The sequence below is a fragment of the Halichondria panicea genome, chromosome 14 (genome assembly GCF_963675165.1).
Source record: "Halichondria panicea chromosome 14, odHalPani1.1, whole genome shotgun sequence".
In the NCBI taxonomy this organism is placed as follows: Eukaryota; Metazoa; Porifera; class Demospongiae; order Suberitida; family Halichondriidae; genus Halichondria; species Halichondria panicea.
In genome coordinates this window covers 1,452,175-1,466,335 of record NC_087390.1, presented here as the reverse complement: position 1 = coordinate 1,466,335, position 14,161 = coordinate 1,452,175, and the positions used below count along the sequence as shown (strand labels likewise).

At 41.0% G+C, this 14,161-nt stretch overlaps 2 protein-coding genes across 19 annotated transcripts in view; one reads left to right on the top strand and one right to left on the bottom strand.

The window, feature by feature from the left end:
- Positions 1-14,161, top strand: part of LOC135347404 (probable serine carboxypeptidase CPVL) — a 44,662-nt gene that overhangs the window by 22,429 nt on the left and 8,072 nt on the right. For 13 of the 18 annotated variants that reach the window (XM_064545395.1, XM_064545384.1, XM_064545385.1 and 10 more), the window contains 3 exons: positions 5,901-6,024; positions 6,250-6,301; positions 7,990-8,040. In XM_064545395.1, the coding sequence (XP_064401465.1) occupies positions 5,901-6,024; positions 6,250-6,301; positions 7,990-8,040 (227 nt within the window). Of the gene's footprint in view, positions 1-4,571; positions 4,719-5,026; positions 5,136-5,900; positions 6,092-6,247; positions 6,320-6,515; positions 6,791-7,989; positions 8,250-14,161 lie in introns of those variants that run through there. The other 5 variants (XM_064545382.1, XM_064545383.1, XR_010398360.1 and 2 more) reach the window with 5 other exon arrangements.
- LOC135347391 (uncharacterized) lies at positions 8,234-14,152 on the bottom strand. Its single transcript, XM_064545361.1, has 6 exons — positions 13,829-14,152; positions 12,856-13,044; positions 12,648-12,797; positions 12,277-12,558; positions 12,047-12,112; positions 8,234-11,825 (listed from the first exon to the last, which is right to left on the bottom strand). Exons 1-6 carry the CDS (start codon positions 14,019-14,021, stop codon positions 8,656-8,658), a joined length of 4,050 nt encoding a protein of 1,349 aa, XP_064401431.1. The 5' UTR covers positions 14,022-14,152; the 3' UTR covers positions 8,234-8,655.

The window sequence follows — 14,161 nt, the reverse complement described above, 5'->3', positions numbered from 1 at the left end:
AATGATCTTTCACTTAGCTATTCCATGGTCTGCTATTGGGTAATAATAGGAAGTAAACATTATTGTCCACATTAATTTTGTGATCTTACAATAATTACGAACAAATAATTAGATCTATGTATCAGCCCAAGTATTTAAAAAAACAGAGACAGATGTAAATGATACTTAAAAGCACGAGTGTTCCTGTTAAAAGTGCTGCCTGTTCAATTCCGAAACCGGTATAGCCCAACGACCAGCTCAGTGTCAGGACAGCTAGTAGTGGAATCAGCCATACAAAACAGCGACACCGTGTCCAACTCCTTCTATCGTTACATGTATATCTACGTCCATTGATTAGTACAGTGCCATCAGCATACGTTTCTATTTTTGTATTAACTCTTTCACTGCTTTGCCAATCACCAAAGATCATCTCTGAGTGAGGGATAGATGTCTGTAGTGCAATGATTTAAAAGTGTGGCTAATACCTCTTCATGTTCTTCTTTTAGCTATACCACTTTGTTTTAATGAAAGCACCGTAGGTGCTGATGCCTCGGTGGAGATGCCAAAGCTACATAACATAAAGCTACTAGTCTAATAGCTTTTATACACATGACATGATGAACAATTAATTTTGCTGCATGCAAACTCAAGCAGTGGGTAATGATCAACCATGATTGTTGTTAAAAACGATCGATGCCAAAAGTTCAAGTCTAAAATTAATGGCTGCATGCAGAGCCTTGCAGCTCTCTTCTCACTCTTGCCAGTGGCGTAGCCAGCGGGGGGCAGAGGGTGCTCCAGCACCCCCCTCTGGCCTCAGACTCTGCTCCACAAGTTCCTTTTACTAACTAGCTAAGCTAGCTAGCTGATATGAGATCGAGAGTACTAGAGCTAGCTCTATATAATTGCACGATCAACTCAAAACTCCACCTCTAACTATCTAGCTCCACCTCCAAATATTCATTCCAGTCAGTGCACATGCGCAAAGCCACGTGCTGAGCAGACCAAGGTCCCCCACAGAGTTGCAGACTGTTAATGTTCAGCAGCTATCACCATCATCATCATGAGTATTTTTCCGTTGAGCCCAGTTCACAGAGCAGCACTGCAACTGCAAGTGGCTTGCCACCCTGTCCTGCTAATTCACAAGCAGAATCTGGTTAGCAGCTGCATGATTTAATTGTCACAACTCAAACAATGCATTTTATAGGACATCTTCAAATGAAGATGTGGCTTAACCACCAATACAGCAGCACCCTCATTTCTTTAGCCAGATTGCGTTAGAATCAATCTCAGAGCATGTAACAACAAAAATTTTCTGGGGGAGCGCTCCTACCCCCACTGGTAATTCGTTCATCAAGCACCCCCCCTCTCTCAAATCCTGGCTACGCCCCTGCTTGCAGCTACCAATAGCTAGCGTTCTAGTGCAGAGCTAACTACTAAGTAGAGTAGCAACACTCGGTAAACAAGTTTGGCTATGTGCTCTTCTGAAAAGGCTGCAATGGCATTCCAAGTAAGCAAAACTTGTCATAACTCGAGAACGAAGCATTATTTTGCAAATCCACGAATTAAAATCCAAGTAAACATGACTAGAAGCCTATAGAAACTCTTACTTGCACTTGATTCATCCTTGAGCAGCTGTAGCAGTCTACACAGACAGACAGACACACACACAGACACACAAACACACTACCGTATACCTCGCTTGCGCATGCGCACCGAGGCATAATAATACGGTAGCAGCTAGCTTGTGGTCGATACAACTTGACCATGAGCAAGACCTCCCCGTTTTTGTGCTGTACCGAGGGCGGCTTGACTATACAAACACACAAGACCCTCCCTGTTTTTTTGCAACGCTATATTCTTTCAATTGTTTCATCAATGATCTTTACCGTATACCACAATTTGGCCTCAAAGTGCTCTCAATCTCCTGTCTTGTTCTAGTTCTATGGCTAGCTGAAGTTGCTTCTACTTAAAACTGGGTCAGGAACGAGTCAAACTGGGCAAGAGCTTCACCTTCCCCAAGAAGAATACCACCATCAAAAATGAGTCTGATTCGATTCGATCTACACCATACTAATAAATTATCGCCATGCGAATTCATCTCCTTCAGTGAAGGAATATAAACCAGTACGGTAGGAAGACTGTAGTGGTGTGTCTCTACCACCTTAGTCTTAATATAATGTATAATACATGTATTTTTTTGGGCCGAATTTGTGTGACTGACATTAGTATTGTTGATGGCCACTGTATCAGATGACTTGAAGCCTCTGTCAGTGGATTCCACAAAGCCTGGTAAACTGCGAGTGGCTGATGATGAAGTGAACGTACAACTACCAGGTGAGGGGATAACTGTAGCTTAGCTACAATCACTTCCTCCATACCCTGAGGTTGTATCTAGGGTAGTGAGCAGTCACCGTGGTGGTACACTGGGGTACTGTACAACTAGCCCAGCATCATATCACACACTATTTGCTATCTCACAGCAACTGAGCTAGATCTATTAGTAGGTTTCTAGGGAGCCAACTTAATAAGCAAGTACATGTAGTTGTGTAGTTATAATTATGAGGTCTCCAATCAGCTATTTTATTGTGAGGCATGTTTGCCAATAGAGAGGTGGCCTCCTAACACAGTCAGGTCCAAACACATAATTATATGCTATGGAGATGTTGAGTGGCTGTATTATAGAGGGTGACTACAATAGACAGGTTTGACTATAACTACAATCGTTCTGCCCCCCTCCACTTCCACACAGGCTGAGTGGACTGATGATGTGGCCCAGTTCAGAGGACCCAAGAAGCCTGTCACTAAAGAGTGTGTGCTCATCATAGACACTGTGTCTGGGGAGGCAGTACTGGAGAGGATCAGTAACAACATCCAACTCAAGGTCATCAGGTTATTAGTAGGACACTCAGGCAGAGTCAAGTGTATTATGTGTGTACACTAACCACTAGGACACCCTCTATAATTATTACAGCCCAGGTTAATGGAGTTGCTTGCTTATAATTATAGACAAAATCTACTGTAGCAAAAGTCACTAAGGGTAATAGCTCCCCAATGGTTCATGGACTCTTTCAGCTGCCATAACTTGAATTCTGTGAATCCAATTTCAACGATTTTATGATCTTCTGAAAGCTTAGAAATAAATCTTTTAGATGGTGTCATCAAAGTTCATATTTAAGAGATAAAAGTTTTTGCCAATTTATCCGTACCATGGAAAATAGTAGACTCGCAAGCCACTCCCTTTTCTCTGATTGGACGGGGGCGGGAGAAAAGGGACTGGTGACTCTGGGCTACAGCTTGTGTAAATCAGGAATGCTATTAAATATTAATGTCACGTGCAAATTATCCAATTTATTCTGATGCGTCAAAAGCTAAAGACACACAGAAGACAAGTATACAGATCTATCTAGCCAGCCTTTTGATTTTATAGATCCTTGTACCAGTGTCTGTTGTGCCACAACTTGTGGATTAGCATGGAACAGCTGATGAACGTAGAAATCTTGGCAGTCCTTCTTTGAACCGAGGAGTGGCAGCGATTTAAGACAGCTTGTACAAGTCTGACTACTCTCAATTCAACTGCTGCCGTCTGCCATTATCTGTCTTGTATTGTACAGGTTATTAAAAGCTTTAGGCAACCAATGACTTTCGGCTGCCAGTTCTCATCACGTAAAACTAAAACAAGCTAATCTCTGCTGGTGTCTTAGATGACTATATCCTAGCTGAATGCCTGATGATGTTATTACTCCATCATCTTCTCTTTTCTAGCACTAGCATCCATTCTTAAACTGTAGCTAAGAAGCCCGCGATCACTTTTGCGGCTACGCAATTCTACTTAACCTCACGCAATTTTTGGATCACGTGGAAAAATCAATGAATAATCTCTACCCAAATTCTGGTAGAGACACAAAATGTGTCCCAGAGTCACCAGTCCCTTTTCTCCCGCCCCCGTCCAATCAGAGAAAAGGGAGTGGCTTGCGAGTCTAGGAAAATAGTCCATGGTCCAAAGGCGAAAAATGACAAATTATGGCCCCAACGAAAGTTTGGATTTAAACACATAATTTGAAAGGTCTCTTTGTAAGCTTTCAGAAAATCATAAACATTTTGACATTGGATCACCAGTACTGAAATTATGGCTGTTGAAAGATACATGTATGTTTAACTACAACCCCCCTCCGTTCAATCAATGGTTTGGGGACTCTTTCATCTGCCATAACTTGAATTCCGGGCATCCAATTTCAACGCTTTTCTGATTTTTTGAAAGCTTAGAAAGAGACCTTTCATATTTGAGAGATAAAAAAGCAATTCTTATTTCTGCTGCTACCCCTCACACACACACACACACACACACACACACACACACACACACACACACACCACATCTATTTAATGCCTGTTCCCCACTCCCAACACTCCCATCACCACCACAAAACCTCTAGACAATTCCTGAGGTTTATTATCTTATACAGTCCAAGATAAGACACCCACACACACACACACACACACACACACACACACACACACATACACACGCACACACACACACACGCACACACACACACACACATGCACACACACACACACACGCACACATACAGGGACGGACGCAAGTGATGATGAATGCGTACGCTGACCTTGTGTTCCAGTTTGGAATGGCTGACGAGAACCAAGCCACTTACATTTATTCAAGGACCAACACGGCTGTGCAGTACATCAAAGCTGAACGGTTTTACGATGGCTTCAAGGTACACACACTATACACAGCATCAGAACTCTAGTCACAGAGGCAACTCTAGTACTCAGTACCTGTACAGGAACCAACTACTGAAGCCACTGACTAACTACAATGTATGTGCATCACGTACCCCCTCTCGTCCACCAGGGTTCAGTACCTAGCAGTTAGTGAACATTGTAGCCAGCTGTGTGCTTGTCTAAGCTATTACTGAACGCAGCTGTTACGGTTTATTCGGTGGCCAATTCACAGAAGCTCAGCATCCAAAATCCATTTGACATTCTCAAAGAAGGTATAACATGTTTGTGCCGACTGTTGCAGATTTTTGATGTTCTGCTCAACGGAGATCTGATACCGTATCCTACGTACTTGTACAACATCACTGGATCCACCAACTACTACAACATTCTCAGGACCTCGCTAGGTACACGTATGTTGATAGAGTATATGTCAGAAAGTGTTGGATAGAAGTATACAGTCCTGTTTGGAGTGGGATATACTCTTTTTACCTATACGTAGTGTACTGAACATTCTACTGTATTATTTATCTTATGTTGGTACATACTTAACCAGTGTTTGGTTAAAGGGCTCTTGTTGAGTAGCTAATTGAATTTGAGAATCTGTACAAGTTAAGTTGTGTGTATGGATTGAATTTGGGGAAGTCCTGGACTATACAATTATCTCTATTGTGGTCATGTACTGTGTTAGAGGACATTGAGAAGCTGTGTGCATGGCAAATAATGGCAAGAAAGATTAGCAGTAATACATGCTGCCCCTCCCCCAAGCCATAGTCTAGCCTGCCACCCTGTTTGAACTGTACACTGGGGGAAACACTGACTTAAGTATTGTAGGGTATTGTTGAAATGTCATGCCCTGGGGTGATTGGTTTCTCCCTGTGTGTATACTTGTCTAAGGAAACCAATCTATAGCTGTCACCCCTTGCAAGGACAGACCAACAGTGGCTATATAATAAAGAGGTGGTCTGGTTCAAACACATGCTATGGAGACTCTGAAGCTTGTTAACCTGGCTGTATTGTAAAGGGTGCCTGATTATAGGCTGACCACAATAGACAAGTTTCACTGCATTTAATTTAGTTACAGTATAAGAACTGTAGAGGGCAATTGCTGACATTTTGGTCATGCAAATTGATTATTTAAGACAGTTCTTCACATGCAATATTTCTTATTCGTCCAGCCTCCCCTGATTTTAACTACTACGTTCCCTTCATCAACACCACTGACATCAGACGAACCATTCATGTCGGCAGTCTCAGCTATGGCTCTCAGTCTGAAGACGTGGTAATGGCCCTTGGAAACGAGAGTGCAATAAGTACTTATACATAATGGCCTCAGTATAGTGATACAATCTCCTCTCCTCCTGTTATGGTGTGTGGATAATCCCGTTTTATTATTGTCTTGTTTAGAGCTTCCCTGCGTGTGCATTTTGTCAACATTGGTGTTGTACATACGCACAATTGTAGTTGATGTGATGGGTATATGTATTAGCAGGATGGGTCATTGTGTTGTTCATTTGACCCTCAGGACATTATGGACACAGTGAGGGACTGGTTGTCAGTACTCATGGAGAACTACAAGGTGGGAAATATGGAAAATGTTAGTACTTATACATAATCCTGTTCCTACAATAGTGCTTTTTATTGTGATCAGTAAAAAAAGATTGTGTTTTCAAGTGTTTAGTACAATGTCATACTATGGTGTGCTTATAATGAGTGAATATTGTCTTTGTTTAGTACATACAAACGGTCTCTTTTGCATTGATAATGTGGTGACTGTTAGTGTAGCCCCTCAGGTGCTCCTGTACAATGGACAGCTGGACATCATTGTGGGGGTTCCCCTTAAGGAGAGCATGTTGCAGGTACTGCAGTGGTCGGGAAGACACACCTACCTCAAGGCTGACACACAAGTGACTCCATTGTACACCTACAGTACATATGTTTGATAATTATTCTTAGAGAGTTTTGAACAGATTGGTTACAACAAGAGGTTGTAGTTTTGTATCTTATTTTTATGTTCTCACATGCACACACACATTTCTTGTTCTCACCCCCCCCCCCACACACACACATTTCTTGTTCTCACCCCCCCCCCCACACACACACACATTTCTTGTTCCCCCCCCCCACACACACACACACACACACATTTCTTGTTCTCACCCCCCCCACACACACATACATATCTTGTTCTCACCCCCCTCCCCCACACACACAAACATTTCTTGTTCTCACCCCTCCCCACACACACACACACACATTTCTTGTTCTCACCCCCCCCCCCACACACACACACACACACACATTTCTTGTTCTCATCCCCCCCACACACACACACATTTCTTGTTCTCACCCCCCCCCCCACACACACACACATTTCTTGTTCTCATCCCCCCCCCACACACACACACATTTCTTGTTCTCACCCCCCACACACACACACACATTTCTTGCTCTCACCCCCCCCCCCCACACACATACATTTCTTGTTCTCACCCCCCACACACATGCACATACCGTATAGCGGGTATATTTTGAGGGTAAATGTTCGCGGTTTTCGCAGATTGAGCCTGTACCGCGAAAATTTATGAATAGTAGGCGTGTTCAGTATTATGGATTCGAGGCTAACGGTGTGGAGGTACAGCTGCATGTTGATGTGCGCATGCGCCAAAAGGCTGGAACTCAGACCACGAAAATAAAATCCGCGAAATCCTTTGTAATGGTCCATCTGCGAAAATTTATACCCTCGAAATATACCCGCTATACTGTACACATTTCTTGTTCTCACCTCCCCCCCACACACACACACACATTTCTTGTTCTCACCACCCCCCACACACACACACATTTCTTGTTCTCACCCCCCCCCCACACACATACATTTCTTGTTCTCACCCCCCCCCCCCACACACATACATATCTTGTTCTCACCCCCTCCCCACCCCACACACACACACATTTCTTGCTCTCACCCCCCCCACACACATACATTTCTTGTTCTCACCCCCCCCACACACACACACATTTCTTGTTCTCACCCCCCCCACACACACACATTTCTTGTTCTCACCCCCCCCCCCCCCACACACATACATTTCTTGTTCTCACCCCCTACACACACTCACACATTTCTTGTTCTCACCCCCCCCCCCACACACACACACACACACATTTCTTGTTCTCACCCCCCCCCCCCACACACATACATATCTTGTTCTCACCACCCCCCACACACACACACAACATTTCTCCCCTTCACATGTGTGGAAGATAGGAGATGATGTTGCCGGGTATGTGAGGACAGTGAACAAGTTTATGCAGGTGGTCGTGAGAGGGGGTGGGCATATTCTCCCGTTTAACTAGCCGGAGAGAGCACTCAACCTCATCCAGAACTTTGTGAACATGCAATAGCCTATTATATTTATGTTGTCTTGAAATGATTATGCTTCAAGTGTAAAGATAGAAACTAGTGAGTTCTAGAATCTATAATTATAGTCGTGTCATTTAATATGTTGTTGAAGATAAGTTTATGCCAAATCAACGAAGCGATCAAAAACAAGAGACATAAATATGGAGTGTATATATTGAGAACAGTTTATACTCTCTGCTCATGCATGAAACAGGAATGGTACACACAAAAATAATACTGTACAAAATGTATATTATAGCCACCCATTGGGAAGACTTACAAGATTTAGTACAATGCTATGAAACAAGTTATATAACACTATATAGAATCTAAAGTAACAGCTGCATAGTATTATCACAGGGCCAAAAGAGTTCATTTACAGTAGTATATATACAACGTTGTACACTATCAACTTTCTTTGTAAACTATTGTAGATGAACTAAAATTCAACAACATAATTATATTATATTGTAAACTATGATGTACACTTGCAAGTACAAACATAGTTTACAAGCTGTAAACTACCACTAGTACGTATACATAGCTAAGGTTTCTCGATCTACAAACACAATTCTTCGTCTGACATCAACGAACTCGGGACATGTGACAATGTTCTTCTTAGAAGTGCCGAATTCTTTCAGTGTTTTGTTTTCCAATAGCCCCCTGACAATTGGGGACCACTCAGTGATCCTGGCAAAGAGGTGGAATACCTCTAGAGTCTTGTTCTTGGCTAACACATTACCAACAGCTTCAGCCTCTTCAGTGGTAACAATGTACGGTAAAATCATAAACGTAATGACTCGCTTAAACATATGGAATTTCAGGTGTTTAATTGAATTGTTTTCTCTCAATGCTTCCAAAACGGGTAGTAGTTCCATTGACTGTATATCAACCGTAAGTTCAATGAATTGTAGAGTTGTATTAAGCAGAAACATTTGTGCCAGTTCAAACGTTACGAGATCATGTGTAAAAGTTGATGTAGTTGAAATAGTTAGCTTAGTTAGACATGTGTTAACTTGCAGTCCCTGCACTAAATGACTCGGGCTACTTTTGAAATCCCTACTTTTGAAATCCCTATAATACAGTGTCAATTCTTCTAGAGATGTGTCAGTCTGTAGATACTCACCAATAGCTTCATCAAAATAGCAGTCAAAGTCACATAAAAGTTTAAGGCTTTTAATGGAATGTAATCGATTGTTTTTGAGAGAACGTAAAACTTCACAGGCATTATCAGAACATAACAAAGTTAGTGATTGCAAGTGCTGGGGGGTACAGAAATATTCAAATTGGCCTTTTATTTCATTTTGGATAACGAGTTCTTTAAGTATCGGACAATCGAGTAGAGTACTAAAAAACTGCTCAGATTGTGTGGGAGTCAAGTGAAGTTTGAAAGAGCATCGCAGATATTGTAAGCTTAGTTTCCAGTGGCTTAATATTGAAATTAAGCTTTTGATAGTAGACTCTGAAAAAACCACATCTCCTATTGAAGATGTTGTTTCGTGAATGGAAAATAAATACTCAGAATTTGCTTCGTCATTGGAAAATAAATGTTTAGACAGTGAGATTTTCGTTTTATTCCTTTTTAACTCAGTTATGTTCAATCCAATTGAATCTGTGATGGTTGAGCTTAGAGAAGACAAACAATTTTGTACCAAATGTATCACCAACATTTCAATACTAGAATGTGCAATGAAGTCAGACAACAACTCTTCATCAGCTGGCGATACTTGAGCACATTTCAAAACTTTCAAGCAGTGTTTTGGCTTCAAAATATCAAGTATTCGTATCACAGTGTCTCTTGAGATGCCAAAATCTAGCTCTACAACACTTAAGTTTGGAGATTTCCGTATAGTGTCAAATATATTTAAATCACATGGAACCTCAGGCCCATACAATTCATCGTCATCACTATCTTCTGATCTAATGATAGTGACTCTTTCTAATTCTGGTAGTATCCTATCAATGAGTGTATGCCAAGCAGATGGAATCTTGAATGTGGTAGACATTATCAGATGCCTTACACTAAAAGAAGACAACGCTTTATTCATTCCTGCTAATATCATCGATCTATCTACATTACTTTTATTAAACTCGAACATGTTCATTAGAGTTACTTTGACTTGAGCAGAAGCTACAACATAACCAAGTGCAAACTGATCAATTCTCAGATTATCTAGCGGTAGTTCATACAGCACATTACAATACAAGTCCTTCATGGCTTGCACATTTTGGCTTTCATAGATCCACAGAATTTGATCACTTGAGAATTCACACATTCTCTTGGCTTTAGACGATCCTTCCTCATAGTACACATAAGGAGTTGGAAGTACACACTGTGTCCATGGGTCATTCAGTTTAGTCAATCCAGCTAAAAACAATAGAACCATCTTGAAAGATCCATCATTAGCCTTCGTTTCAAACAAAATAAATTGCTCGTGTGGGGTTTTATTTTTCCAGACGTAAAATGCAGCGAGGAACTCTTGAAGTGTTAGATGAAGGAAATTGTAAGATGGAGAACTGTTGCTTTTCTTATATAAAGGATGTACACTGTTCATGAATCCGAGTGTAGTGCTAGCATCAACAATATCTTTCTTGAGGAAAACCAATTGTTGTTTTTCTTTTGTTATTCCATTGTACGCAATTTGGCAGAGCTTATCAAAATGTAACTGAAGTGATGAAGGTAACTCACTTAGCTCACCACTCCAATCACTGTCTAAATACGCTGGATTGTCATTTAAATACCTTTCAATCACAACTCGAGAGTATGCAGTGTATAGTTCAGTTGTTGTATTAGGAAAGACGCTGCTTATTTTGTGATTTTTTCTATAAACATCAACTACAATTCTGGCATGAAGAGGGTTATACATTGCACTAGAGATACGTGGATTAGAGTTAATGTATTTACGTAGTTCTGGTGGAGCCTCCTTATTTTTGATCATTAGATCAATGTATTCTTGAATTTGTTTGGAAGAAAACCCTAAGATTTCAATGAACTGATCAACTCTTGCGCTACAAGTAGGAGGTAGATCGCATACAGCCCAGGGCCTAGTAGTAACAAGCACGGTACAAGCTGGCAGAAGACGTCCGGATATTAGTTTCATAAAAATAGAATTTTTTGTTCTAAGAGATGGTGATAACTCATCCAGCCCTTCCAAAATGAAAAGAATACCGTGCCCATGATGATTTTGTATGATAGTAGTAGCAACAATATTTTTGGAAGCATCAGTATTTTCACATTGAAATAGATCAACTAATTCTACAGCTTCCTGAATATTCTCATCTCGAAGTCGGAGCAACACAACGAGGGAGTAATCTGTCCAAACTTCACCATTAGCCCATCGTCTGCACAGTTCCCATGACAAAGTCGTCTTACCTCCTCCAGGGGCCCCCTTAACGATAACTAATTTAGAGTATTTGCCTTTTACTTTGGAAGCTATCTGGTCCATTGTGATTCTCTCTCTTGGAAATCTACCCAGCATGCCTTGAACTATTTCTGACCAAGACTTTTCAATTTCCTCTCTGGATAAATGTTTACTTACATCCGCACATTCCAGGTTAACAAAGTGTTTAGTACACTCGAGAGGATATTTGTCATCAGCAGGGAGAGATCTTGTATCGTAAATACTTGTTAAGTATGATCGATAAATTCCTATTGCTTCATCTAGTTGGATGGTGGAATGATCACCGGACTTGGATTCTACAGTATAAAAGAATAATCATGAAGCGAAGGTAATAATACAGTGGAATCTTCAATAATGGACCCTCCAAACTAAGTAAACAGTGAGAAATACAACAAATAGGACTGAGCTTCCACCCCCACACTTTCAGAGTCTTACATGAACAAATGCAGCAATCCCTGAGATGGGTCCTTTACTCTATCACTGGCCACTCACACAAACTACTGATTAGCTAACTCACTGGTTATTCCAGGAGTCGTTGTGGACAATTTCTGCCTCTTAGATGGCCCAGGTGAAGTATTCTCACCTAAATTAAAGTAAGTAATTGGATAAAATTGTCCTATTGAAGTATTATAATAGTAAATTACATTCCTGGCTTTTGGCAGCGGTAACTACATAGTTACGTATAAGTATACTAATGTGTATCTACAGTTATAGTGTGGTCAAGGTTAGCCTCATTACTATTCATACCTGTACATTCCTCCTCTATAGTCACAGCGACATCATTCCGACCAACTGTTCGTGCTCTGAGGCTCCGACATATGTCAGAATAGGTGAGTGGAGGGCCAGTCTTCAAGCGAACAGCTAACATTTCTCGTAAACAGATTTGGTTCTTGTCTCGATGTTCATCTTTTATATTACTGAGGGTGCTATGACGTAATCCCAGGGAAAGTCCCAGGTCTAACCAGTTTCCAGCGGCTTCTATCAATTTCTCGTAAACAGAATTCAAATCATCGATAGTCAGAATAGAGCCTACAAAAAACAAAAACAAAAATACAATGGCATACACATGGTTTAATACAAGTTTTATATGCATACACATAAAGAGACATTTTGCTTACCAAGCGTTGGTCCAGGGTTTGCTTCAACATCTCCTGACTGTAACAGTAAGCGGAATATCATTAACAGTATACACAGACTGAGAGTGGGGGGCAACATCAGTCGATTAGTGCTCTGAACTCTCACTTGGAACTTGGCAGGCTTTTCAAAAACTAGAAAATAAGAGTGACGTTTATATTATTGTGGCAGTAAATATATAATATTGATTACCTGATGTGGTTGAGTTCCATTGTTTCCGAGGGTTCCATCTCACCAAGCAGGCAGTGATGAGTGAGTAGCAGGTGATAAGCACAGCTGACAGAATGAGAACGGCCAGTGCACTCCCCCTCCATCCCAGCTCACAAGGAAACACTCCGGTCCAACTCAAGTCAACCACAGGGCAAGCAGGACGTGGGGGAGCTGTGTAGAGTTACATAAATAATGATATTCATGTGCTGTGACATTAGACAATTATGGGTCATGAGATTCCGTGAATACCAATTAAGCAATACACTAATGGCTGTTTCCTTAAGTGTAATTGTAGCCCGTAATACGAGTAGAGTACAAGGGAGTATTACGAGACCTCTATAAAATTAATGTTTCTGACCAGTTAATGTCTTGCAGTAATCAGCTAAATAGCCTGTTCACTAACTACTATATGGTCAACAGGCTTTGCATATCAGCAAAAAAATTAGTGACAGTGCTTTGTTTGCAGCTAATTTTGCTAGCATTTAGTGTTTAAAGTGGTTTGGGTATAATTATGAGACAGGGGGGGTATTATGAGATAGGGGGGGGGTATTATGAGACAGGGGGGGGGGGTATTATGAGACAGGGGGGGTATTATGAGACACCATTGCTAGTAATTAATTTTAACCCTAATTGGCTGTTCTAATATAATAATATCGTAATTATAGTGATTATTCTGCCTATATAATTATGCCTATATACAGTTACTCCTGTTTTAACAAATACCTAATGAATTTTACTTGGCACCCACACTTAAATTTGGTCAATTAACAAACTGTTGTGGTATCTTTGTCAACACAAGCATACAACTCCAAATTTCTTTTGGAAAAAATACTTGAGTTAAATTATTAATAAGACTATTAAGAATAGCTGAAGAACTTCTCATAATTGGTTCTGTCTCTACTCTATGACAAGTTATGTTATGCAATTATTGGCGAGTATGCTTCCACTGACTTACAGGAAAAAGTTTGTAAGAAGAGTATGTATCTGATGGTGACCATAATGAGGTAGAGTTGGTAGAGGACAGGAGTGATCAACACAGAGGCAAGGCTGGCTCTGAGCTGCCAACTAGGTTTATGGAAAACCAGGGTAACATCATCGTCCAGATCAATTGAGAGATAACGGGCATGTCTCTGAGATGTCATCTTCATGGTTCTGTCAGGAATAGACCAACTGTGCCAGCTCCAAGATTTAATGCTGTGGTTGAAGCTTACTTCTTTAGTGCAGATTTAATGTCAGTCGGAGCTAGAGAATCTTGTGCATGCTCTTTTGACCACAAAACCTCCCCCAC

Bases quoted from the DNA above. Each gene is read 5' to 3' on its own strand.
- LOC135347391 (XM_064545361.1), bottom strand. From the start codon at position 14,021: ATGAAGATGACATCTCAGAGACATGCCCGTTATCTCTCAATTGATCTG. The intron at 13,045-13,828 runs GTAAGTCAGTGG...AACTCTACACAG, and splicing joins CTTCTTACAAACTTTTTCCT to CTCCCCCACGTCCTGCTTGC. The intron at 12,559-12,647 runs GTAAGCAAAATG...TGTTTTTTGTAG, and splicing joins AAACCCTGGACCAACGCTTG to GCTCTATTCTGACTATCGAT.